This window comes from Bufo gargarizans, chromosome 1 (assembly GCF_014858855.1).
Source record: "Bufo gargarizans isolate SCDJY-AF-19 chromosome 1, ASM1485885v1, whole genome shotgun sequence".
In the NCBI taxonomy this organism is placed as follows: domain Eukaryota; kingdom Metazoa; phylum Chordata; class Amphibia; order Anura; family Bufonidae; genus Bufo; species Bufo gargarizans.
Window position 1 is genome coordinate 57,795,253 of NC_058080.1, and position 27,759 is coordinate 57,823,011.

General features: G+C 47.6%; 1 protein-coding gene across 1 annotated transcript in view; it reads left to right on the forward strand.

Moving 5' to 3' along the window:
- Nucleotides 1–27,759, forward strand: part of NSD2 (nuclear receptor binding SET domain protein 2) — an 86,876-nt gene that overhangs the window by 12,527 nt on the left and 46,590 nt on the right. Inside the window, 1 exon segment of the mRNA XM_044295486.1 lies at nt 15,937–16,511. Within this exon segment, the coding sequence (XP_044151421.1) occupies nt 15,996–16,511 (516 nt within the window). The 5' untranslated portion in view covers nt 15,937–15,995.

The following is a 27,759-nucleotide window of genomic DNA, read 5'->3' on the forward strand; positions in this document are numbered from 1 at the left end:
AGAAGCCCTTTAAGCTATATGCAAATGAGCAGTCAAGTGCACTGGGGGTGGGTCCAAGCACTCTGTGCACCCTTGCTCCTGCTTCCTATGCCAGCCCCTCCCTCTACTTCTGGCGAGTTGACTGCAGGCACTAACAACAAAGAATGTGAGTGTCTGGCAGAAGGCGCAAGAGTGCACTGTATGGATTAGGCCTGCCCTCAGTGCACTTAACTGCTCTCTCATTTGCATATGGATTAAATGTACTGTCTCTGGAATGAAAGATATCCTTACCGTCAGCCAAGCTAGCCCTACAGTGCATTGTGTGTGGTTTACCAGAGAATTTCCTGGGGACACACTCCCTTTAATTAGCCGGGCTCAGACACCAGGATGTTATTAGTGTTACTCACTGTGGGACTCATGTACATAGTATTTCCATAGGAACTAGGTCCCAGGGGGATGGGGTGCTTCCATATAATATACCTTAATTGCTCCAACATATGACAACATTTTTGTCGCTGCTATAATCCATACATCTGGAGTAATCCTAGCACACACAGACCATCACAACTACTGCCCTCATCCTCCATCACTGTGGCCACTTTTCTAAAGAGAGTTTTTGGGAAGCAGAACGCAGTGACCAGAAGTCCGGGATGCTTTGTGGGAATGAGCTCAATGAAATATGAGGCAGCCTTAGAATTAAAGGGGTCGTGTCACCTCTGACCTTGGGGTCGTGTCGCTAGGATAGGCCCCCGAAGTCTGATAGGTGCGGGTCCCACCTCTGGAACCGCACCTATACTTGGAACAGAGGGCGCACTGAGCGGCTGCCCTCCATTCATTGCTATGGGAGTGTCAACTGCTCCGTGGCTCTGCTATTTCCATAAGCCCCATAGAAATGAATGGAGGACTGCATGCGCGGTGCGCCCTCCGGCACTTTGTGCTTCGTTCTAAGGATCGATGCGGGTCCCAGAGGTGGGACCTGCAACTATCAGACATTGGGGACCTATCCTAGCGATAAAGGGTTTGTCCAAGATTTTACAATTGATAGCTTTGCCTTAGAATAGGCCATCGATGTCTGATTGACGGGGGTCCGACACCTCGCCGTTCTGCAGTTGCTCTGCACAGACCGTTTTGACACCAAATTAAAATCCTGAGCAACCCCTTTAAGGGGGCACATTTTCCTGTCAGATTGCAGCGAATTGTGAATGTGTTACATGTGGGATTTCCGTGGATTTCATCCTATGCATAGCAAAGGGGTGGAAATCTGCATCATAAATTGACTCGCTGCAATTTAAAATCCACACCGTCCGTCAGTTCCACCAAATCCCCCGATATCTACCACAGACTGGATGTGAGGGCGCCCTAGCAGAGGGATAGACGAGGCCCTGGACGATAAATGCCTGTGCTTGGTGAGCGCTCTGTCATGCCATTCAGTGACTCCCGGCCGGCGGTGCTCTTCTGCTGTGGAGACGCTTGTAAACTATCTCTCCAGTCTATATTAATAGCTCGCAAAATATCCTGCACCTAATAATTCACAGCCAAAAACCGCCCCAGTATCAGGTGCACGGCCCTGTGATGGCGGCTTTATATGCAGGACGTACATGCACGCTTTGCTTGGTTCTTCTGCAGATTTACATTTATTTATTTTCGTTTTAGGCTTTAATTAGCATTCAGTAGACTCGTTAGTTTGCATTGCATGATCACTGTGCTATAAATCCTAATTGTGCATTTGCTTCTGCTCTGGTTCATTTTCTCTGTAGTCGGCTTTCAGACAAAAAGGGAAATGGGTCCCTTATATAATGTTGTAATGGGATTTGTTCCTTTTTAGCTGGATTACAGCCCCTGGTTGTTGGGAATGGTCATTTTCATCCTGCACCTGCTGTGCTGTCCTTTAAATAGACAGCAGACACCATGTACGGTGTCTGTCAGTAGTTAGCAGATTGTGCGCCCCCCATATCTGTCCATCTGTCTGGCTGCCCATTTATATATTTGTATAGGTTAAACATGTCCCCCTTTTAGACGTCTCTACTCGAGACTAAATAAATGTAATTCTTTTGATCTTTCTTCATAAGACCCTCCATGCCCCTTATCAGTTAAGTCGCTCTTCTTTGTACTTTTTCCAGCTGCAGTGCGTCCTTTCTATTGACGTGCCCAGAACTGGACTGCGTATTCCAGATGAGGCAGCACCAACGCTTTGTAAAGTGGTAGTATTACATCCCTGCTCCGCGAGTCCATGCCTCGTTTAATGGGAACCTGTCGCCAGGATTTTGGGTATAGAGCTGAGGACATGGGTTGCTAGATGGCTGCTAGCAGATCCGCAATACCCAGTCCCCAGTCTTTTCTGCCACAGCTCAGGGCTTGTCCATTCTCTCCCTATCACAGCTCAGGGGGCGTGTCCATTCTCTCCCTATCACAGCTCAGGGGGCGTGTCCATTCTCTCCCTATCACAGCTCAGGGGGCGTGTCCATTCTCTCCCTATCACAGCTCAGGGGGCGTGTCCATTCACTCCCTATCACAGCTCAGGAGGTAGTTGAAGGATGAAACGGAGCATGTGCGGCCATCTCAGTGAGCAGGACAAAGAAATAAAAGAAAACACAGCAGGTGGCACTATACAAATATTTTACTGGGACAACCCCTTTAAACTTCTATAAGGGACAGCACCAAAAGCCTTTGCAGAATCCTGAAACACTACATCCACAGCTGCCCCTCTGAGCAGGCTACTACTCACCTCCTCATAAAAACGAATCGGGTTAGTCTGACAACGCCTGTCCTGGGTAAACCCACGCTGGTTATCGCTTATATTATTTAGTCACATACTCCTGTATATAGTCCCTTCAAACATTTTTCCCACAACAGAAGTTAAGCTTACTGGTCTATAATTACCTGGGAAAGACGTAGAGCCCTTTTTTAAATATGGGCAACACATCTGCCTTGCGCCAGTTACTTGGCACTGTACCAGTCCCTTGTGAATCTCTAAAAAATTATGAACAGGGGCAAAACAGTGACTGAACTGAGTTCATTAAGAACTATCCGGAGCCTTGTTCACATTTACCTTATTTGACTTATCTACAGTCAGCCAATTGAGTATATTACTGGATGTACTAACAGCCCTGGCACCACCAATATGCAAGCAGCCCCCTTATTCTTGCACAGCCCGTTTAATTTTAGCTGTTTACACTTGTTGCTTACAGAAATAAATTTTGTAGTGTAATTACCCAGAGTAGCTTCGAAGACGTCTTATCTTTTGTGGAGCGGCTGCACAGACCCGGAAGCGCACGGACCGGGCGTAGTTGCATGAAAGGGGCCTTGTCCTCCTTGTATTATTATGTTACAATAGCTGTTCTCAGTCTATGCCCTGAAATGCTGCCCTCAAACCCAGTTTTTCTTCTTCCAGCCAAACTTTGCTTTTTATAGTTCAATGGCTATATAATTATATTGTGGTCACTATTACCAAGCGTTTCACGAACAGTAACATTTCCAACAAGCTCTGCGTTGTTAGAAACGACCAGATTTAACAGAGCATCGCCCATAGTGGGAGCTTCTATAGACTGTCAACCACAGAATTTTCAGCTTACAATTGAGGCAAAACCATGACCCCAGTTATTATCTGGGAAGTTAAAATCTCCCATTATGACCACTGTACCAGCTAGTGCAGCCCGCTCTATTTGGTTATAAAGCTGAACTTCTATCTCCTCAGTGATGTTAACAGTTCTTTAGATTACCCCAAGTATTATTTTTTTCACGGTTTATCTCCCTTTGTAATTCCACCCATAAGGTTTCAACATCCTCGCCCACAATAGCCTCTTTTGCACTCCCCTTCATATGACTCCTCACGGACAGGCACACGCCACCTCTTTTCTATTTGCCCTGTCTTTTCTAAGGCCTCTTTCACACTTGCGTTGTCCGGATCCGGCGTGTACTCCACTTGCCGGAATTACACGCCGGATCCGGAAAAACGCAAGTGTACTGAAAGCATTTGAAGACGGATCCGTCTTCAAAATACTTTCAGTGTTACTATGGCAGCCAGGACGCTATTAAAGTCCTGGTTGCCATAGTAGTAGTGGGGAGCGGGGGAGCGGTATACTTACAGTCCGTGCGGCTCCCGGGGCGCTCCAGAATGACGTCAGAGCGCCCCATGTGCATGGATGACGTGCCATGCGATCACGTCATCCATGCTCATGGGGCGCCCTGACGTCACTCGCACGGATGGTAAGTATACCGCTCCCCACTACACTTTACCATGGCTGCCAGGACTTTAGCGTCCCGGCAGCCATGGTAACCATTCAGAAAAAGCTAAACGTCGGATCCGGCAATGCGCCGAAACGACGTTTAGCTTAAGTCCGGATCAATGCCTTTCAATGAGCATTAATTTCGGATCCGGCCTTGCGGCAAGTCTTCAGGATTTTTGGCCGGAGCAAAAAGTGCAGCATGCTGCGGTATTTTCTCCGGCCAAAAAACTTTCTGGTTCTGAACTGAAGACATCCTGATGCATCCTGAACGGATTTCACTCCATTCAGAATGCATTAGGATAAAACTGATCAGGATTCTTCCGGCATAGAGCCCAGACGACGGAACTCTATGCCGGAAGACAATAACGCAGGTGTGAAAGAGCCCTAAAGAGCGTAAAACTCTGAAGATTAACAGCCCATTAATGTGGAGAGTAGGGATCGACCGATATAGATTTTTTAGGGCCGATACCGTTAATTTGTGAACTTTCAGGCCGATAGCCGATAATTTATACCGATATTCTGGGAATTTTCATTTTTAAAAAAAAAATAAAAATTCCCACAAATCTGCTGAAAATTAATGTTTATTGTTAATGTGTATTTTTTTTTAAATCTTTTTCATTTATATTTTGGTGTTTTTATTATTTTTTTTTGTAACTTTTTTTTTTAACTAACTTTTAGCCCCCTTAGGGACTAGAACCCTTGTCCTATTCACCCTGATCGAGATCTATCAGGGTGAATAGGAGCTCACACAGCAGCATGGAGCTTATCATGGCAGCCAGGGCTTCAATAGCGTCCTGGCTGCCATGGTAACCGATCGGAGCCCCAGCATTACACTGCTGGGGCTCCGATCGGAGGAGCAAGGGAGAGGGGATCCTGTGGAGGGGCGCACTGCGACTGGGGTGGGGGGCCCTATGCGCCACCACTGCTTAATACTGGGGGGGAGGGGGGGCGCACTGCGCCACCAATGCTTAATACTGGGGGGGGGGGGCTTGGGGGGCGCACTGCGCCACCAATGTCTGATACTGGGGGGCTTGGGGGGGCGCACTGCGCCACCAATGAAGCTTAATTTCATATACAGGAGGCGGGAGCTGGCTGCAGGATCACATAGCCGGCTCCCGACCTCTATGAGCAGTAGCTGCGATCCGCGGCACCTGAGGAGTTAACTACCGCAGATCGCAGCTACAGCTCATAGAGGTCGGGAGCCGGCTATGTGATCCTGCAGCTCCCGCCTCCTGTATATGAATGAATGATAGATTAATCTTCATTGGTGGAGCAGTGGCCATAGCTCCTCCCCTCCTCCTGTCCCCTGTCCTCTCATTGGCGGCAGCAGCAGCACAGGGGGAGGAGACACTGCTCCTTCTCCCCTGTGCTGCTGCTGAGGGAACACGGAGAGCGCTGTCAGCAGCGCGATCTGTGTTCCCCATACACTATCGGAATATCGGCAAAATAGATGCCGATACCGATAGTGTTCAAAATCCTGAATATCGGCCGATAATATCGGTAAATCCGATAATCGGTCGATCCCTAGTGGAGAATATAACCATGTCTCAGCCGCCCCAACTACATCCCTTGTGTTCCTCCAGTACGACCGATTCCAGCTCCCCCGTTTTGCTTGCCACAGGCAATGAGCTGTGCGCTGCGATTGGCCAACACTGCAGCAAGGGACACGCCTCCTACAAAAAAAATCAGTCCAGTGCAACAGACGGAGCTGAGACACCGGAGCCTATACTGGGCGAACGGAGCGGCGCCCAGGCATATTAGTAAGTGCAGGGGGACCCCTGGGCGCCGCTCTGCCCACAGGTATAGTTAGTTTTTAGTTTGTATACTCGTGAAAGGTCCTCTTTAATGACCAGGCCACTTTTTACACTTCTGCACTACACTACTTTCACCGTGTATTGCTCGGTCATGCAACTTACCACCCAAATGAATTTGACCTCCTTTTCTTCTCCCTAATAGAGCTTTCATTTGGTGGTATTTCATTGCTGCTGACATTTTTACTTTTTTTGTTATTAATCGAAATTTAACGATTTTTTTTGCAAAAAAATGACATTTTTCACTTTAAGTTGTAAAATTTTGCCCAAAAAACGACATCCATATATAACTTTTTCGCTAAATTTATTGTTCTACATGTCTTTGATAAAAAAAAAAAATGTTTGGGTAAAAAAAAAAAATGGTTTGGGTAAAAGTTATAGCGTTTACAAACTATGGTACAAAAAAGTGAATTTCCGCTTTTTGAAACGGCTCTGACTTTCTGAGCACCCGTCATGTTTCCTGAGGTTCTACAATGCCCAGACAGTACAAACACCCCACAAATGACCCCATTTCGGAAAGTAGACACCCTAAGGTATTCGCTGATGGGCATAGTGAGTTCATAGATGATTTTTTTTGTCACAAGTTAGCGGAAACTGGTGATTTATTTTTTATTTTTTTCTTACAAAGTCTCATATTCCACTAACTTGTGACAAAAAATTAAAAATTCTAGGAACTCGCCATGCCCCTCACGGAATACCCTGAGGTGTCTTCTTTCTAAAATGGGGTAACTTGTGGGGTAGTTATACTGCCCTGGCATTTTACGGGCCCATATGCGTGAGAAGTAGTTTGCAATCAAAATCTGTAAAAAAATGACCTGTGAAATCCGAAAGGTGCACTTTGGAATGTGTGCCCCTTTGCCCACCTAGGCTGCAAAAAAGTGTCACACATGTGGTATCGCCGTACTCAGAAGAAGTTGGGGAATGTGTTTTGGGGTGTCATTTTACATATACCCATGCTGGGTGAGATAAATATCTTGGTCAAATGCCAACCTTGTATAAAAAAAAATGGGAAAAGTTGTCTTTTGCCAAGATATTTCTCTCACCAAGCATGGGTATATGTAAAATGACACCCCAAAACACATTCCCCAACTTCTCCTGAGTACGGCGATACCACATGTGTGACACATTCCAAAGAGCACCTTTAGGATTTCACAGGCCATTTTTTACAGATTTTGATTTGAAACTACTTCTCACGCATATAGGCCCCTAAATTGCCAGGGCAGTATAACTACCCCACAAGTGACCCCATTTTGGAAAGAAGACACCCCAAGGTATTCCGTGAGGGGCATGGCGAGTTCCTAGAATTTTTTTATTTTTTGTCACAAGTTAGTGGAATATGAGACTTTGTAAGAAAAAAAAATCATTATTTTCCGCTAACTTGTGACAAAATAAAAAATTCTAGGAACTCGCCATGCCCCTCACGGAATACCTTGGGGTGTCTTCTTTCCAAAATGGGGTCACTTGTGGGGTAGTTATACTGCCCTGGCATTCTAGGGGCCCTAATGTGTGGTAAGTAGTTTGAAATCAAAATCCGTAAATACCTGTGAAATCCTAAAGGTGCTCTTTGGAATGTGTGCCCCTTTGCCCACCTAGGCGGCAAAAAAGTGTCACACATCTGGTATCGCTGTACTCAGGATAGGTTGGGGAATGTGTTTTGGGGTGTCATTTTACATATACCCATGCTGGGTGAGAGAAATATCTTGGCAAAACACAACTTTTCCCATATTTTTTTTATACAAAGTTGGCATTTGACCAAGATATTTATCTCACCCAGCATGGGTATATGTAAAATGACACCCCAAAACACATTCCCCAACTTCTCCTGAGTACGGCGATACCACATGTGTGACACTTTTTTGCAGCCTAGATGCGCAAAGCGGCCCAAATTCCTTTTAGGAGGGCATTTTTAGACATTTGGATCCCAGACTTCTTCTCACGCTTTCGGGCCCCTAAAATGCCAGGGCAGTATAAATACCCCACATGTGACCCTATTTTGGAAAGAAGACACCCCAAGGTATTCAATGAGGGGCATGGCGAGTTCATAGATTATAATTTTTTTTTTGGCACAAGTTAGCGGAAATTGATTTTTTTTTTTTTGGTATTTTCTCACAAAGTCTCCCTTTCCGCTAACTTGGGACAAAAATTTCAATCTTTCATGGACTCGATATGCCCCTCACGGAATACCTTGGGGTGTCTTCTTTCTGAAATGGGGTCACATGTGGGGTATTTATACTGCCCTGGCATTTTAGGGGCCCGAAAGCGTGAGAAGAAGTCTGGAATATAAATGTCTAAAAAATGTTATGCATTTGGATTCCGTGAGGGGTATGGTGAGTTCATGTGAGATTTTATTTTTTGACACAAGTTAGTGGAATATGAGACTTTGTAAGAAAAATTTAATATCTATTTCCGCTAACTTGTGCCCAAAAAAATGTCTAAATCGAGCCTTACAGGGGGTGATCAATGACAGGGGGGTGATCAGGGAGTCTGTATGGGGTGATCACCCCCCTGTAAGGCTCCATTCAGACGTCAGTATGTGTTTTGCGGATCTGATCCGTGGATCCGTAAAAATCATACGGACGTCTGAATGGAGCCTTACAAGGGGGTGATCAATGACAGGGGGGTGATCAGGGAATCTATATGGGTGATCATCCGCCTGTCATTGATCACCCCCCTGTAAGGCTCCATTCAGACGTCCGTCTGTGTTTTGCGGATCCGATCCATGTATCCGTGGATCCGTAAAAATCATACCGACGTCTGAACGGAGCCTGACAGGGGGGTGATCAATGACAGGGGGGTGATCAATGACAGGGGGGTGATCAGGGAGTCTATATGGGGTGATCAGGGCTTCATAAGGGGTTAATAAGTGACAGGGGGGGTGTAGTGTAGTGTTGTGGTGTTTTGTGGTACTTTACACAGCTACCTGAGTCCTCTGGTGGTTGATCCAAACAAAAGGGACCACCAGAGGACCAGGTAGCAGGTATATTAGACGCTGTTATCAAAACAGCGTCTAATATACCTGTTAGGGGTTAAAAAAAATCGTATCTCCAGCCTGCCAGCGAACGATCGCCGCTGGCAGGCTAGAGATCCTGTCTCTTACCTTCCGTTCCTGTGAACGCGCGCCTGTGTGCGCGCGTTCACAGGAAGTCACGGCTCTCGCGAGATGACGCGTATATGCGTCACTCTGTGCAGAGCTGCCGCCTCCGGACCGCAGATCTGCGTTAGGCGGTCCGGAGGCGGTTAAAGGGGTTGTCCCATGAAAAATATTCTACTGTTTTCAAACCAGCACCTGGATCTGATTACTTTCGTAATTGCATGTCAAATTATTTTTTGCATAGCCACTGAGTTATTCAACAAAATGTATCTGTGTAGCGCCACCGGCTGTTTGTTCTTTTTTTTTATTTCTTTGTCCTGATCACTGAGATGGCCGCACATGCTCAGTTTCATCCTTCAACTGCCTCCTGAGCTGTGATGGGGAGAGCTGAGACACGCCCCCTGAGCTGTGATGGGGAGAGCTGAGACACGCCCCCCTGAGCTGTGATTGGGAGAGCTGAGACACGCCCCCCTGAGCTGTGATGGGGAGAGCTGAGACACGCCCCCCTGAGCTGTGATGGGGAGAGCTGAGACACGCCCCCCTGAGCTGTGATGGGGAGAGCTGAGACACGCCCCCCTGAGCTGTGATGGGGAGAGCTGAGACACGCCCCCCTGAGCTGTGATGGGGAGAGCTGAGACACGCCCCCCTGAGCTGTGATGGGGAGAGCTGAGACACGCCCCCCTGAGCTGTGATGGGGAGAGCTGAGACACGCCCCCCTGAGCTGTGATGGGGAGAGCTGAGACACGCCCCCCTGAGCTGTGATGGGGAGAGCTGAGACACGCCCCCCTGAGCTGTGATGGGGAGAGCTGAGACACGCCCCCCTGAGCTGTGATGGGGAGAGCTGAGACACGCCCCCTGAGCTCCAGCAGAAAATACACTGCCCTTGCTGTCAGCTTGATATAAATCTAGCAGATCAATGAATGTGGATATTTCTGGATCCATGTGAGGTACAGGGCTGGTTCTAGCTTTGTTAGAAAGAGATTGTCATGTACTATATGATGTCTGATTTTCATTTTTTACATTAGTCATGGGAGAACCCCAATAACTTAAGTACCAGGCCCATTTTCTGTTTTGCATTTTTGTGTTTTCCTCCCCACGTTCCAATAGCCATAACTTATTTACTTTTCCGTTCATATAGCCACATGTGTTTAATTTACCATGTCTGTTATTGGAAAACAGGGCAAAAATTATTTGTGGGGTTAAATTGAAAAACAAACAACACAATTCCGACAAGGTTTTTGGGGTTTCGACATCATGGTGTTCGCTAAGGCTACTTTCACACTGGCGTTTCTGGGTCCGCTTGTGAGATCAGTTTCAGGGCCCTCACAAGCGGCCCAAAACGGATCAGTTCAGCCCCAATGCATTCTGAATGGATAAGGATCCGTTCAGAATGCATCAATTTGGCTGCGTTTGGTCTCCGTTGCGTTTTTTAAACTGTCACTAAAACGCAGCTTGCAGCGTTTTGGTGACCGCCAGACTATGCGGAGCCAAATGGATCCGTCCTGACTTACAATGTAAGTCAATGGAGACGGATCCGTTTTCACTGACACAATATGGTGCAATTGAAAACTGATCCGTCCCCCATTGACTTTGAATGTAAGTCAAGACGGATCCGTTTTAACTTAGACTTTTTTTTGTATGAATAATGCAAACGGATCCGTTATGAACGGATACAAGCGTGCAGATACAAACATGAGTGTGAAAGTAGCCTAAAATTGTCATGACCTCCTTACAGCGACACCAAACGTGTATAGGGTTTTTTTGTTTTCGATTTTTACTACTTTCAAAAAATTTAAAATATAGATTTTATTTGCATCGCAATATTCTGACAGCCATAACTTTTTTTTTATATATATATATTTCTACCCACACGGGTGTATGAGGGCTTGTTTTGGGCAGAATGAACTGTAGTTTTTATCAGTACCATTTTTGTGGTACGTACGTTTATTTGATCACTGTTATTCTATTTTTTTTGTGGGGGAGGGGAAGGTGACTAACAAATGGTAAATGGTGTGTTTTTTTTTTTTTCTTTCTGTTACGGTGTTCACTGCACAGGATTCCCCCCCCGCACACACATATTTTAATAGTTTTTCGGATGTGGCGATATCTGATATCTATTTTTGGAGGTGTGTAGTCTTCACATTACCATGGCAGGCCTGGAAGGCTTCATAAGCGTCCAGGTCGCCATGGTAACCGATCAAATCCTGAGATTTCACTGCAGTGACTCCAGTTGGAAGCCTCTCCTTCTGCCTTTCCTCACAGGTCCTGCGATCAATGATGATCACTGCACTTGAGGGGTTAAATGACGTGGTTCGGTGGGATCGCCATTTCCTATCATTGCAGCCGTGTGCCAACTATATTATACAGCCGACTCTTATGAAGCGGGCTCACTGCATAAGCCTGCTCCATACATTACTTCGACCACCGTGTACGGTAATTTAAGGGGTTGTCTCACTTATGCAAGTGGCATTTATCATGTAGAAAAAGTTAATACAAGGCCCTTACTAATGTGTTGTGATTGTCCATATTGCTTCCTTTGCTGGCTGGATTCATTTTTCCATCTCATTATACACAACTTGTTTCCATGGTTATGACCACCCTGTAATCCAGCACCGTTGCAGGCGCTGTTCCCGCCCGATCAGCTGCAGAGGTCTGGCAGTCACTGATAGCCGGACCCCTGCTGTATGCGGCGGCATCGGTAAAAACACTGATGCGGTGCATAAACCCTTGCACTGCCACGGTCAGCTCTGACCGCAGCACGTGCGGTATCCTGCGGGGTGGCCATCGGGTCCCTGCGCTACTGTGATGGGGACCCGATGGCAGGGATCTCACATGCAGGAAGGCTGAAATGTATTACACTGTGTAATACACTTACAGCCAATGCATTACAATTCAAAAGTATTGTGATGCATTGTACAGGAGATCAGACCCCCAAAAGTTGAAGTCCCAAAGTGAAATAAGAAGTAATAAAAATTTAGTTTTGCCCAAAAAAATTCAAGTAAAAAGAGAAAAGAAAAAAGTAGACATATTGAGTATCGCCATGTCCGTATCGACCGGCTGTATGAAAATATCACATCAGGTGAATGCCATAAAAAATAAAAACGGTGCCATTTTTATGGTCACCTTGCCTCACAAAAAGTGTAATGCCAAGTGATCAAAAAGGCGTATTTAGCCCAAAATGGTACCAATCAAACAGTCATCTCGTCCCACAAAAAATTAGATCCTACCTAAGACAATCGGCCAAAAAATAAATATGGCTCTCAGAAAATGGCTACACAAAAACAAGATTTTATTCTGTTCAAAAAGGCTTTCACTGTGTAAAACTTAATAAAAATAATAGACATATTGGGTATCGTCACTTCCGTAACAAACTGCTCTATAACAATATCACATTATATGCCCCCTCGGGTAAATGCTGTAAAAAATAATATATAATTATGACAAAACAGCAATTATTTTTTTTTCACCTTGCCTCGCAAAAAGTGTAATACCAAGCTATCAAAAAGTCTTATGTACCCCAAAATGGTTCCAATGGAAACATCACCTCATCCCACAAAAAGTAGCCCCCACATAAAACAATCACTTAAAAAATAAAAACCAATGGCACCCGTAAGTAAACCAATCCATCAAAATCTGCGCTGCAAAAACTATATGGCGCTGCTTCCGTTCTGAGTCCTGCCATGTGCCCCCACAGCAGTTTAACACCACATATGGGGTGTTGCCGTATTCAGGAGAAAATGGGTGACACGTTATGGGGTGTTTTGTCTCCAGTTACCCCTTGTGAAAATGAAATATTTGGGGCTAAAGGAACATTTTTGGGGAAGAAATAAAATTTTTCATTTTCACAGCCAAGTGTTTCCAAATTCTGTAAAACGCTTAGGGAGTCAAAGTGCTCAGTACCCCCCTTAATATATTCTTTAAGAGGTGTAGTTTCCAAAATGGGGTCACTTTTTGAGGGTTTTCGCTGTAGGGGTACGTCAGGGTCTCTTCAAATACAAAATGGTGCCTAAAAACCATTCTAGAAAAATCTGCCTCCAAAATCCATATGGCGCTCCTTTCCTTCTGACCACTGCCATGTGCCCATAGAGCAGTTTAGCACCACGTAGGGGGTATTTCTGTAAATTGCAGAATCAGAGTAATGTATATTGAGGTTTATTTTGCTGTTAACCCTTGCTCTGTTGCATGAAAAAAATTAATGTAAAAAAGGTACATTTTGAAATTTCACCTCCATTTTCCTTTTAATTCTTGCGGAACACCTAAAGGGTTAACAAAGTTTTTAACATCGGTTTTGAATAATTTGATGGGTGTAGTTTCTAAAATGGGGTCATGTATGGGTGGTTTCCATTATGTAAGCCCCTCAAAATCACTTTATAACTGAATTGGTGCTTAAAAAAAATGGTTTTGGAAATGTTGTTGAAGATTTGAAAAATGGCTTCTAAACTTCTAAGGCTGGCGTTTTGGCTTTCCGTTTGTGAAATCCGTTCAGGTCTCTAACAAGCGGTCCAAAACGGATCAGTTTTGCCCTAATGCATTCTGAATGGAAAAGGGTCCGCTCCGAATGCATCAGTTTGCCTCTGATCAGTCTCCATTCCGCTTTGGAGGCGGACACCAAAACGCTGCTTGCAGTCTTTCGGTGTCCGTCTGACGAAACTGAGCCAAATCCACCCTAGCACACAATGTAAGTCAATGGGGATGGATCCGTTTTCACGGACACAATAGAAAACTGATCCGTCCTCCATTGACTTTCAATGGAGTTCATGACTTATCTGTCTTGGCTATGTTACAGATAATACAAACGGATCCATTCATGACGGATGCATGCGGTTGTATTATTGTCCGCCCAAAACACGAGTGTGAAAGTAGCCTAAGCCTTCTACGTCCTAAAAAAATTAAATTACATTTACAAAATGATGCCAACATAAAGCAGATATTTACAATCTGGTTTAAAAGTAGAAAAAAATCAAATTTAGAAATTTGTGAATTTTTCAAAATTTTTGGTATTTTATAAATAAAGGTGAAATATATTGACTCAAACTTACCACTGTCATAAAGTCCAATGTGTAACGAGAAAACTGTCTCGGAATGGCTTAGATTAGTAAAAGCGTTCCAAAGTTATTACCACATAAAGTGACACTTTTCAGATTTGCAAAAATCGGCCTGGGATTTAAGATGAAAAGTGGCTCAGTACAGAAGGGGTTAAAGTTTTTTTTTCTTTTGAGATGATAAATACCCTGCGTCTTTTGCTGCTGTTTTGGTCCATCCCGATTTTTATTTTGTGGGTTTTCCTTGGTACCTGCACTTTGTCCCTGTGACTCTGCTGTTTTTAATTGGCAGGAGACTGCATAAGACCTCATTCAGACTCGTAACGTGGGAGCGTTTTGGCGTCTTTATTACTGCATTGCTGCAAATCCTGCCCGGCCGTCTAATGATCAGAACTTGGTATCCTAGTTCCCCATGAGGCTGTTCGTTTCGGTCATTAGACCTGCTGTCAGGCCGGTATTGTCATCTGTAAGATGGGCCCTAACATGCCCCCACAATAAGGCTGTTTGGATGAAGCCTAAGGCCTCACGCACACGGCCTTATTTATTTTGCGGTCCTCAAAAAAATACGGATGACGTCCGTGTGCATTCCATATTTTGCAGAACGGAACAGCTGGCCCCTAATAGAACAGTACTATACTTGTCCGTAATGCGGACAATAATAGAACATGTTCAAATTGTTTGCGGAACGGACATACGGAAACGGAATGCACATGGATTAACTTCCATTGTTGTTTTTGCAGACCCATGAATGGTTCCGTATACGGTCTGCAAAAAAAACTAAACGGACACTGAAAGAAAATACGTTCGTGTGCAAGAGGCCTAAGGGTTATTACCTACTTGTTTTGAGTCTGAGACCACATGGACGGGGCTTTGTGATCTGTTCACATGATGTGCTGCATAGCATTACTGTGCGAGAAGCAAAAGGCTTAAAAGGGTTTTCCATTATTTTTATTTTATTTTTTACTGATGACAGGTTAAACTTTTTTTCTGATTACCTATTCTCTGGATAGGTCATTGGTATCTGATCGGTGGGGGTCCGACACGCCGATCAGCCGTTTTGGGGAAGGCTGCGGATCTTCTGCAAGGGCCAATGCCTTCTCAAACAGCTGACCAGTCTCTGGTGTTGGACCCCCACCGATCAGATACTGATGACCGTTCCAGAGAGTAGGTCATCAGAAAGAAAGTCTCGGAAAACCCCTTTAGCTTGGCATCGGATGCTTTTGGGTGTAGGACCTGCCTGTCAGTCACATCATGCTGGCCATGCACATGACCATGGGGTTGAGCGACTCGATTCTAACAAATCAATTAGTCTCATTAGCACGAGTTCTTCGCCTGTGAGGGCCTGTCCCCATGGTGAAGAAGCGCTCACCTGCCTCTTGGTTGACAGGGCCCACATCTCGCCCAGTTCTGACCATCTGGGCCCTGCGTCGCTGCTCAAATTCGACTTCGGTAGCAGCGACTGTTTATAGCCTTGGCGCAGCGATGCAGGTGTCAGATTCTCTGGGCGGACAAGTTGTCCAGCCCTGTTAGTCAAGATGTGGGTAATTGTTTTTTTACCTGCGCGGCGGCCCCTGAACTCATGCTGATGAGACAAATCGATTCGGTCATCCCTATGTAGTGTAAAGAGCCACAACTGGGTGCTGGGAGTCGGACCACCACCATTCTGAAATTAATGATCGGTCCTGTGAGAACCAATGTGCTATTTGTTGTGAATATGGAGTTATTTTCTAAGTAATTGGTATGGAAATTGTTGGAATTTCTAAAGTTCTTGCCCCTTTGTGTTACAGTGGTGTGAGACTGGACGACTACTTGAAGTTTTGTACAGAAGCTGAAACAATTGAGCACAATGAAGCAAGTTCCTCATATCATTCCTAATCCCGCTGTGAAGCCCACCCCCCCAGAGGTGAGTCGGGAGTGCTCCGTTTTCCTTGGCAGAGCTCAGATTTCCGCCGAGGGCGTAATACAGAAGCTGAACGGCCACGATGCCTTGCCTTTCCTACCGACTGACAAACTGAAGGATCTCACGTCTCGGGTATTCAACGGGGAATCGGGAGCTCAAGAAGCCAAAGTGCGTATTGACTCCCAAGAAATTCAAGGCATTGGGACCCCACCCAACACAACTCCAACCAAGAACGGATCCCCGGAGATAAAACTGAAAATCACCAAAACCTACATGAATGGCAAACCCTTGTTCGAATCTTCTATATGCGGCGAACAGGGGGGAGAAGCTCCGAAACCTGAGGAGACCAAAGGCAAAAGAGGAAGGAAGCGGAAAAGTATAAAGTTTGAGCCTAAAGAGGATAATAAACCAAGTGATGAAAGCCCAGAAAAGTCGAGTCCTGCAGAACCCCCTCAAGATAAGGTAATGGTCTTTCTGCCGCTGTGCTAGACCTAAACTTTGGTACACGTTATAAAATTGTATATGCGTTGTCTGTAGGCATCAGCGGAAAACAGTGAGGCAGTGCAGCACGGTTTGCAAAATGACTGTTAAAGGGGTTATTCTATGATTGACCCCAAAAATCCTGAAAACAGGGCCAGTTGAGCTTGTGTCCTGCTGCCCTGTTACCTCACTATGGAGCCAAACACAGCGCTCAGCTATGTTTGTAGCTGGGAGAACGGGACCCCTATTCCTGGGAACGATGGGGATAGGTGATGACTTTCAATACATGACACAACCCCCTTTAAAGGCTGCAAACCCATGCCAACTTTAAAGTGGTATTCTGGTTTCACAATATTGATCATCAATATCAAAACGGTGGGGGTCCAACACCCGGGACCCCAAAGGACCACCACTGATGTGATACCGATGACCTATCCTGCAGATAAGTCATCAGTATCGTGAAACCAGAATATCCCTCTTGCAAAACGCTTGAAGACTCTGGTGATTTGCAGTGAATCGGTTGCCCAGAGGAGTAAGCATTTTCATATAAGCCACGGATTTCAATCTTTACATTGCAATGAATTAAATTATTTGTGAAAATCCGCGGCAGGGCTTTGATATTCCACAGCATGGCTGGAATCCACTTCTGCCTTTTTTCCATGGTAACCCATACACTAGTATTCTGGCTCTAGTACGGACATACAGCGGAGACCATCAGGTTTCTGTTCTGCTATTTTTGATGGCAAGATTAGTGCCGCAGACTGCTTAGTTCTAGTAAAAAAATAAATAAATCCTGAGTGCCTGGCAATGACACACGAAATGTGAACTTAGCTTTACAATGCACTCCCCTTTTAACCAATTGCAGCAGTGCTAAAGGGAAAAATAAGTCTTAAAGGGAACCTGTCACTGGGATTTTGTGTATAGAGCCGAGGACATGGGCTGCTAGATGGCCGCTAGCACATCCGCAATACCCACTCCCCATAGCTCTGTGTGCTTTTATTGTGTCAAAAAAACGATTTAATACATATGCAAATTAACCTGAGAGGAGCCCTGTATGTGAGATGAGTCAGGGTCAGGACTCATCTCAGGTTAATTTGCATATGTTTTAAATCGTTTTTTTTTTTACACAATAAAAGCACACAGAGCTATGGGGACTGGATATTGCGGATGTGCTAGCGGCCATCTAGCAACCCATGTCTTCAGCTCTATACACAAAATCCCGGTGACAGGTTCCCTTTAAAAGGGTTTTCCAAGATTTTATCCTCAGGATAGGTCATCAGTATCTGATTGATGGGGGTTTGACACCTGGGACCCCCGCCGATCAGCTGTTTGAGAAGGCACCAGCACCATGGCCTTCTCGCAGCTCACAAAGCACAGCGCCGTACATTGTATAGTGGCTGTGCTTGGTATTGCACTCACCCCAATTTACTTGAATAGACCCGAGCTGCTCCCAGGCCACGTGACTAGTGTTGAGCGAACTTGTTTTTTAAGTTCAGCATCTAAAGTTCGGGTTATCGAAGAATCCCGTTATGGATTCTAAAATTCCGTTATGGTCCGTGGTAGCGGAATCCATAACTGGATTCTTCGATAACCCGAACTTTGGACGCAGAACTTAAAACACAAGTTCGCTCAACACTACATGTGACCAGTGGCCTAGGAAAAGCTGCGAGAAGGGTGCTGTGCTACTGCGAGCCCTAGTGCCTTCTCAAACAGCTGATCGGCGGGGGTCCCGGGTGTTGGACCCCTCACTAATCAGATACTGATGACCTATCCAGAGGATAGGTTAGAAGTATTAAAATCTCCGGAAAACCCCTTTAACATTTGGGTTATTTATCCTCCATTATTTTACGGTGTGATCATTCTGTATTTAGAGCTCATGTTGTATGCGAGTATTGGTCGCAATGGCGTTGTCCCGGAGTTTAAGAAGTGTATTCGGCTGCAGTAAACGATCTGGAGTATAAAATAGCCATAACTCGCCTGTGTAACCTTCCGCCACTTATTTTTTGGACTTGTGACATTTACATGGTCTCCGCATGTATGGCACGGCATTGGAGCAGCAGGGGATTTAAAGGGGGATCCGTCACCTCTCATAGACACATAGCTGTGGTTCACTTGATTTAAAACTTGTTTTCTCGTGCATGGCATTGGGGGACACAGCACCATGGGTATATGTCCAACTACCGCTAGGAGGCACTAGACACAAAAAGTGTTGGCTCCTCCCAGGTGGGCTATACCCTCTCCACAGGCACGAGGCTATTCAGTTTTAGTCTAGTGTCCGTAGGAGGCAGACCTGTCCTGCTTTTTTTGCAGGTTCTGCTGTTTTTTATTTTTATTCTTTTTTTTTTTTTTTTTCCTCTCTTCCGCAGGTTTCGGTGTTCTCCACCGTTATACCTGCTGCAGGCTGGGGCTCCATCGTGCTCCACTTTAGTTGCCCCCCCCTGCGGGCGCGTACTTCGGTACCATCGCCGGTCACCCAGTCCCCACAGACTGCATCTGCAGTGGCTTGCCGGCATTCCCACGGTTCCCGTGTTGAGTCTGCCGAAGGGGTGACCCTGCGGCGCCCGAAGACGTCGGATGGTGAGTATATTCCCCTGTCCCTGTGTCCCTGCCCCAGGGTTAGGTTCCCTCCTGTGGCCAGGGAGTTGGGATCCACCTTGGCTGGGAGTCCTGGGAAGCCTCCATCTTCCTCCAAGCCATCCCCTCCCTTCTCTTCCCCCTTGGTCAGTTTTTTCTCTCCTCCCTGGCCACACAGTCTTCTCCCTGACCTTCCCTGCGACTTTAGTCCCCGGCTTCTGCCGGGACTAGGCCTCATCTTCCATGGCCCGTTCCCGGCTCCCAGGTGCTCCGTTTGCCCTGATCTGCCTACCCCCAGGTGTCGCTTCTCCCCCCCTACCTTCTCGCCTAGTTTTTTAAGGTCCGGAGGGCCCTCGGTCGGCCGCGGTTCTCCCCGCCCCCATCGCTCCATTTCCGGCCGCCTCATAAATCGAGGCCCCGGCTTTTGGGCCTGCTAGGCCGCGATCTTCCCGGCCCGTCCTCCTTGCTTCCCGGGTTTTTTCTAAACCCCGCCCGGCCCTCGGGAGGGGCTATCTCCTCCTCCCTTCCTGGGCTACTGTGGATTTTCTGTTAACCCCTCCCCTCCCCTCAATTGCTTCAGGGGAGATCTGCTCCTTTTTTCCTGGCCTTCACTTTCTCCTGCAGCCCTACTAATCCACCTCTATTGGGGAACAAGCTGCTGCAGCACCTCTTTGGGAACCAGGGCATCCTGGTCCAGGTAAGGCAGCCTCTGCTAGCTGCTTTATGAGCGTCTCCTCTCCCAGCCTCTCCTTGGTTCGCCACGTGTTTTCACGTGCGACCGCTGTCTACGAAGGCTGTCAGCCTGTCCCTGCTTGTGTGCAGTTCCTCTTCCCAGATCCCATTGTGTCCCCTGGACAATCCTTTTGTGTGGGTTCCCCATGAATGGGCTCTCTCCGTGTCAAAGCCTGGGCTCCTTGTCCGACTCTCCCTGGCGGAGTCGCTGGACCGCTACCTACCCAAATTGCGGCCACCTCTGCCCTCCCTGCAGATGGGGCACGCTCAGTTACCGGGTTCGGCAAGGGGTAGCTTCACAGTACAACCTCGGGTGGCCTCAACTGGGTTCCACCCCTCCTCGGCATCCTCGGATCCTCCCCAGGACAGGCCTGAGGCTGATGACGAATCCTTCCTGTCACCCCATCCGTTGCCTCTGGGGACACCTCTGCACCGATTCCCTCGGAACAGAGCATCAGGCGGTCTTCCTCCATACAGAAGCCCTCTGGGAGGTCAAGACTAACGTGCACGGAGGGACCTCTCCTACCCAGGGTTGGTATCCCCTCTAGTGGTTTTTCGGATGGCGCTCCCCTGACCGCTCAGGTATTCAACCGCACAGGTAAGGCAGCCGTCCCCGTGTTTAGCATACTGAGTCACCTACGGGGTGTATCTGGTACGTACGCCTTCTCCTAAACAGGGGGGTACCTGCACCACTGCCATAGGCTGTCCCTGACAAGCCTTCCTGGTTCCCCTATACCAGGGGCTATCCTCTACACATTTGAGTGTGTTTCCGCCGGGTCCCCATCCTGGTGCTGGTGTTCGCCGCTCTGCCTCATTACAGGGGGTTCCTGTTCTAGGCAAGCTGTTAGCCCAGGCAATCGCCTCCTGTAGGTTGGCGAGTAAGGAGCAATTATTCTTCTGTTTCCAGCCGCCTTGACCTACTCCAGATGCTGAAGCTATTTCTCCTGGCTGGCTCTATGGTGTTCCATACAGCACTATTTCTCCCTTCGGGCGAGATAGACAGGCCGCATTCAATTGCCGTAGCAATTGCACCTGTCTGTTCCCAGCCACTTTGCTCCCATCATAGGTAGAGTACCTACACCATCTCCAGATGCTGTAAGCCATAGTCCCTGGCTGGCGCTATGGTGTTCCATGCGGCACTATTTCTCCCTTCCTGGCGAGATATACAGGCCGCCTTTAATTGCCGTTGCAATTGCACCTGGATGTTCCCAGCCATTTTGCTCCCTTTATAGGTAGAGTACCTACACCATCTCCGATGCTGTAGCCAATACCCCTGGCGGGCTCTATTGTGTTCCATGCGGCAACATTTCTCCCTACGGACGAGATATAGAGGCCACTTTCAATTGCCGTAGAATTGCCCCTGTCTGGTTCTAGTGGCACCAGTCTGCCACCTTGATCCCTTCACAAGTAGAGTACCGGCACCATCTCCGGATGCTGTAGCCGTTCCTCCTGTCTGGCTTTATGGTGTACCATGTGGCATTTTCTCTCCCTTTTCGGACGAGATATTGAGGCCTCCTCCAATTGCCGTTGCCATTGCACCTGCCTCTTCTCGGTGTGCACCAAACAGCCATCTTACTCCCTTCATGGGTGGAGTTCCTGAACAGTCTCTGATGCTGCAGCCGTTACACCTGTTTGGCTTCTATGGTGTACTACGCGGCCCTGTTTCTGTTGCCATTGCACCTACCTGATTGTAGTGTGCACCTGTCTTGTTCTTTGTGGTACCGTGCGGCCCTATAGGTACCATTGTTAACGCGGTAGCTGTTGCACCTCCCTGGTTCTAGGGTGCACCATGCGGCCACATTGCTTCGATCTTACATGTAGTACTTCTACCGTCTCCAGTTGCTGTACCCTGTACACCTGTCTGGTCGTATCTCTGCGCTTCACAGCTGTATTTCTAATTTACAGGTTGAGTACCTGTGCCCTCCAAATGCTGTCGCATTCCCAGATGCTGTGGCTATGTTTTCACTCTCCTTGGACGGCAACATGCCGCCAGTTTACCTATATTTTAGGCGTGTGTTTGTAGTACCCTTAGTGCTGGGCCCTATGGTGCAATCTGTGGCCCAGACAGTTCTGTATTACTGGAGGTTTTCTGCCCCCGGGTTATAATCTGTGCTGCGGATGTTGGTTCCATCCGTTTTGGTTCTTCCATACATCTGCCACTCCGTTACTCTCATTGTACTTCTCAAGGCACTGTCTACAACAGGCCATCCTGGTTCTGCATGTGCATGGTTACCATATCTGGCAGGGGTGGGCCAGCCCAACCCCCACCTTGTTGGTCTAGTGCTACTTCTGGTAGCTCCAGTATATGGCTGATCTGTTCTGATCTGGCGGGTGGTCCACATACAACCACGCTCCCTACACCATGGCCAGGTGGTTTGTTGGCCTTTGTGCTAGGGTTGCTCTTGCCATCTCTATAAGGTACTACGGTATGCTGCGCTCTGCGTTACCCCATGTTATAGAGGAGTACTCGCGTTGTTTCCTTTTACAGAGCGGCCCATTCCTGGTGGAGTACAGGGATCTCCACTGGATCTTCTACCTTGTTGGGGCACCTAGCTTGGTGAGCACTGGCCGCTGCAGCAGTTTTCGGTCATCGCTGGATGTACTCCGCCACACAGAATCCTTCTGGGTCACCGGCATTTATCGTCGCTGGACGTCCTCCCTGACGGGTCAGGGACAGGACCACTGAGCGCCACACACCTGTCTGGTAGGTGAATTTTCAGCTGATTGCTCTGGCATCGGACAGGGTCCCGTAGTTCCTTCTGGGTCCAGGTGTTCTCAGTATTCCCTTATATTCTCTGCTTAGTTGTACTACGTGACAGAGGGCAGTCCCTTGGACCTTGCCGTCGTCTGCATCCTGTCAGGTACTTTCTCCCCCCTGGGAGTTTTCAGTATGCCGGTCGCAGCTGGTTTCTACATTTCTGTGTAGTCTTACCCGTTTCTTTTCATGGCGACTTCTGCATTCCTTATGCATATGGATGTCTGTCGATTTAGTGGTACATCCCGAGCTGCTGTACTTGCCCTCTCTGGGACAATGTACACATTTGCTAGTCACTATTCTTGTTATGGCTAGTTGTCCATGGCCAATGTCCCTTCCCCTATGGTAGTTTCATTTCGCCTTTCCTGGTTATTCTGGCTTGCGTTGGCTTCTGGTGGTTCTGCTCCTGGTTCCTTGTGAGCCCATACTGGGTACTCCTTTCTGGAGTCCTTGTCCCCGTTCATTTGAGGTCCGCTTGGGATTCGTGTCTCTTTTCCCATCCTCCCACGTCAAGTACCTGGTATTGAGTGGTTTAGTGCTACGGTTTGCAATTCCGCCGTTTGGTCTCCTTCGGGAGTGACCTCCTCCTGTTGTAGAACCTTTCCTCCTTAGGCTGTCTGGAGTACTCTCCTTCTACTCCCATGTCTCTCAGTCCAGTTTGTCCCTGCTGAGATTGCCTGGGCCTGTATCTGGTTCCTTTTTTCCATGATACTTCACATGCCCAGAGTTTCCTCTGGTCTTACGCTTCACAGTGCTGTCTTATTTTCAGAGGCTCGTGCCTCGTCTCCTGTTTTTGGGACGCAGGTGTTATCGTTCTCTTTTCCTGGCCTTCACCTACAACCCCCTCCTTCTCCAAGGGTTGGCGGTTTCCTCTAGCAGCCTTGGGTTTTCACCTTTTAAATAGGGCGCTTAACTTCATCACCTGGCCTTGCGGTGAGGGGAGACCTGCTCCCTTCACATGTGAGCCTTGCTATGGCTTCCCTCACTCGTTTGGCTTCCAGTGCTTCCTTGTTTCCTTTCTCCCCTGGCCTGTCAGGGGTTGGCCACAGGTTTTTTCGCTCTTTGGGTCTGAGACAATTTAGAGCGTTAGGTAGTTCCAACACGCGGTGCTGTCCTAATTTTTTCTCCAGCCCTTGGCTGAGCTCGGTGTTCCCTTTTGCCGCCTTCTTGCATTTGGGATTTTCTTCCAGGCATTTGTCCTGGGGTGCTGGCAGTCTTCACTGCTTCTTCCTTGAGGTTTCTTCCTTGTTATGGAACCTCTTGCCCATTCCGTGTTTTTTCCTGTTGGGTCACATGGTTCTCCTGCACCTGTATGCCCAACCGGTGGCATGGCTGTTCTTTTCCCACCCTCAGGGACTGCTTTGGGACGTCCCATGGTGCTGTGTCCCCCAATGCCATGCACGAGAAAATTAGATTTTTTGTACTCGCCGTAAAATCCTTTTCTCGTAGTAGGCATTGGGGGACACAGATCCCACCCTATGTTTTTACTTCCGATTCTCCGGGCTGGTCTCTTGTTCTTCCCGGTACGGGAGTTGTTGGTTCCTTGCTTCTCTTATCTCTCCTACTGCTTTTGGTACAAACTGAATAGCCTCGTGCCTGTGGAGAGGGTATAGCCCACCTGGGAGGAGCCAACACTTTTTGTGTCTAGTGCCTCCTAGCGGTAGTTGGACATATACCCATGGTGCTGTGTCCCCCAATGCCTACTACGAGAAAAGGATTTTACGGTGAGTACAAAAAATCCAATTTTTCTTTTGTTGATCTGAGACTCTTCTCTAGTTGTCGTACTTTTTGTTAGGCCTCGTTCACACTTCTTCAGTGAATCACGAACAGTGCTCGTACACGTTGACCATTGATGTGTTTTATTCACACACGAGTGGTTTTGTGGAAAACCCACAGACATGCACTGCTTTGGTCTGTGATCTGAACCAATCACGCCCATTGAAGTCTATGGGTTAGTGGAAAAACTACTGACAGAACACAGTTAACATTGGTTGTTCTGTCAGTGATTTTAAAGGATCACTGGTAGGAGACGCTCATTTTCAGCCTGGCAATGTACGTGGAATACGAAAGATAGAAAAACAGAGACATGGATCCTTCATGGACATCTTGTTATGGACGTCATCACAGACGTGCAAAAGGTGCTTAAATCTACAAAGTGGGTGTTTAGCGCCGTTGCACCCCAGCTCCGTTCTATGGCGAGTTCCTCCCTTGCTGTTTTGATTGACAGGGCCAGACGGTGGCAATGTAATCTTATTCGGCCCTGTTATCTCATACGTGCACCATTGGTTTGCGTATTGGCGCACGCACAGTACACCCTTCATTCTCAGCAGGGCCAGAAACAAGTGTACTGTGCATGCGGTGATGTCATGAGCTTCAGTCCGGAAAGGACAGAGTGGAGGCTTAAGCCCTCAGCGCATGCACAGTGCACTTGTGTTCAGCCCTGCCAGGAATTAGGCCTGTTGTCGGCACCCTCCCATGTGCGAAAACCACAGGGCCAGGAGAGATTACATTACCACTGCCCGGCGAATAAAGGGCTGGACACGGAGTGGAGCTTCCATCTAACGAGAGTAGCGGTAAAGCCATTATTGCTCCAAACACCTAATCTGCATATTACTGAATAGTTTCAGAACATGGGAAGGGAGCCTCAGATCAAATTGGGTGAGCTACATCTAGGTGTCTATGCCCATAGCTGGATAGGGCGGTCGCTGGTGCCGGATCCGAAATCAAATAGTCTAGTGCAGAGATCAGCAACTACCGGCACCCCAGCTGTTCTGAAACTACAACTCCCAGAATCCTCCTTTTACTTCTATTGGAGTTACAAGTGCAGCCGAATAAGTGTGTATGCTGGGAGTTGTAGTTTCACAGCAGCGGGAGTGCCGAAGGTTGCCGATCCCTGGTCTAGTGGGTATGGATAATAAATATACCAAAAAGTCGGCCATACACTTTAGATAGCTGCCATTTGGCCAACAGCTGTTCCTCCCGACTGACCACCATACACAGGGGAGCGAGCCACTACCAAACGAGGATCGGGCACGTTGCAATCCAACAGTCCTACCCCCCCATACACATTAGATATTCATCTGGTCCTGGTGAAATCTTAATGCAAGCTTGGAAGTTACAGTATTTTTGATGGTAAAAATAAGGCCAGTTCTCTGGATCTGAGATTGCTGGATATGCCAGAAATTGGCCAGGCAAAAACCGCTGCATGGGCTGTTTTTTTGTTCTCTGATTCCTGGCATTCTGTGCCGCCACAGCCTTCCAGGGAGGTGACCGCCGCAGGTGTGAAACTAGCCGAACGCTGCAGACTGCGCTGTCTCAAAAATACTGGAAAATCCAACCCTGATCCTGCCAGTTTTAACCCTTTAGGTTACTTTCACGCTAGCGTTAATATTTTCCAGTATTGAGATCCATCATAGGGTCTCAATACCGAAAAAAAACGCTTCCGTTTTGTCCCCATTCATTGTCAATGGGGACAAAGCGTAACTGAACAGAACGGAGTGCTCCAAAATGCGTTCCGTTCTCTTACCGGAGAGCAAACCGCAGATAGTGTGAAAGTAGCCTTAGATGCAGTGGTCAGTAGCTAGCTATTTGACAGCATAAGGAAACTCTGTCGGTCTGGCCATCGGCATGCTGTAATGCAGTTACCATTGCGGCCAGGGGCCTGAAAAAGGCCCCCGTGCATGCCAACAGTATCTGCCTGTTAGGCCATGCCAGAGACTTGTCCTAATGGGCGGCCTGTTGTTAGATCAGTGACTGGCTATAATGCTGTGCATGCTGGTTTTCTAGTGCTGTTATGCTAAAAAATGTACCACTTTTTTTCTGTTTTACTCCACCCTCATCATCAATAAAAAAATCTAAACTAAGTATACAGACATGGAGAGCGGCGCCCAGGGATCTCCCTGCACTTACTATTATCCCTGGGCGCCGCTCCGTTCTCCCGGTATAGGCTCCGATATCTTCAGATTTTCGGCTCAACTGGGAGGAGCCTGCTCTAGTTCTCCTGGGCGTCTCCTTCTCCCAGGCTGGAGTGCTGGCCAATCGCAGCGCTCAGCTCATAACCTGAGAGAAAAAAACCCCTGGGTGCCACTCTTCATGTCTGTATACTTGGTTTATGTTTTTTATTGTAGTGAAAGGTCCTCTTTTAGGGCTCTTTCACACTTGCGTTCTTGTCTTCCGGCATAGAGTTCCGCCGTCGGGGCTCTATGCCGGAAGAATCCTGATCAGTATTATCCTAATGCATTTTGAATGGAGTGAAATCCGTTCAGGATGCATCAGGATGTCTTCAGTTCCGGAACGGGACGTTTTTTGGCCGGAGAAAATACCGCAGCATGCTGCGCTTTTTGCTCCGGCCAAAAATCCTGAACACTTGCCGCAAGGCCGGATCCGGAATTAATGCCCATTGAAAGGCATTGATCCGGATCCGGCCTTAAGCTAAACGTCGTTTCGGCGCATTGCCGGATCCGACGTTTAGCTTTTTCTGAATGGTTACCATGGCTGCCGGGACGCTAAAGTCCTGGCAGCCATGGTAAAGTGTAGTGGGGAGCAGCATACTTACCGTCCGTGCGGCTCCCGGGGCGCTCCAGAGTGACGTCAGGGCGCCCCAGGCGCATGGATGACGTGTTCGCATGGCACGTCATCCATGCGCATGGGGCGCTCTGACGTCATTCTGGAGCACCCCGGGAGCCGCGCGGACTGTAAGTATGCCGCTCCCCCGCTCCTACTATGGCAACCAGGACTTTAATAGCGTCCTGGCTGCCATAGTAACACTGAAAGCATTTTGAAGGCGGATCCGTACACTTGCGTTTTTCCGGATCCTGCGTGTACCTCCGGCAAGTGGAGTACACGCCGGATCCGGACAACACAAGTGTGAAAGAGGCCTTAATTAGTTTCATTTCAGATTTATTATAACTCTGACTCCACAGAAGATGATGTATACAATATATTGATTGGCACTGCGGTAAATAGAGTGGCGGTGCGCGTGTCCCAGGGCAGGCGTCCCATGTAGATAAAAGGAAGAACGGACTGGCGCTCACTGTTAGTATATAATCTTGTGATTTATTGGCACATTCCAGTGATGGCGTTTCGGCATACAATCTGCCTTTCTCAAACTGTCAGATTGTATGCCGAAACACCGTCACTGGAATGTGCCAATAAATCACAAGATTATAT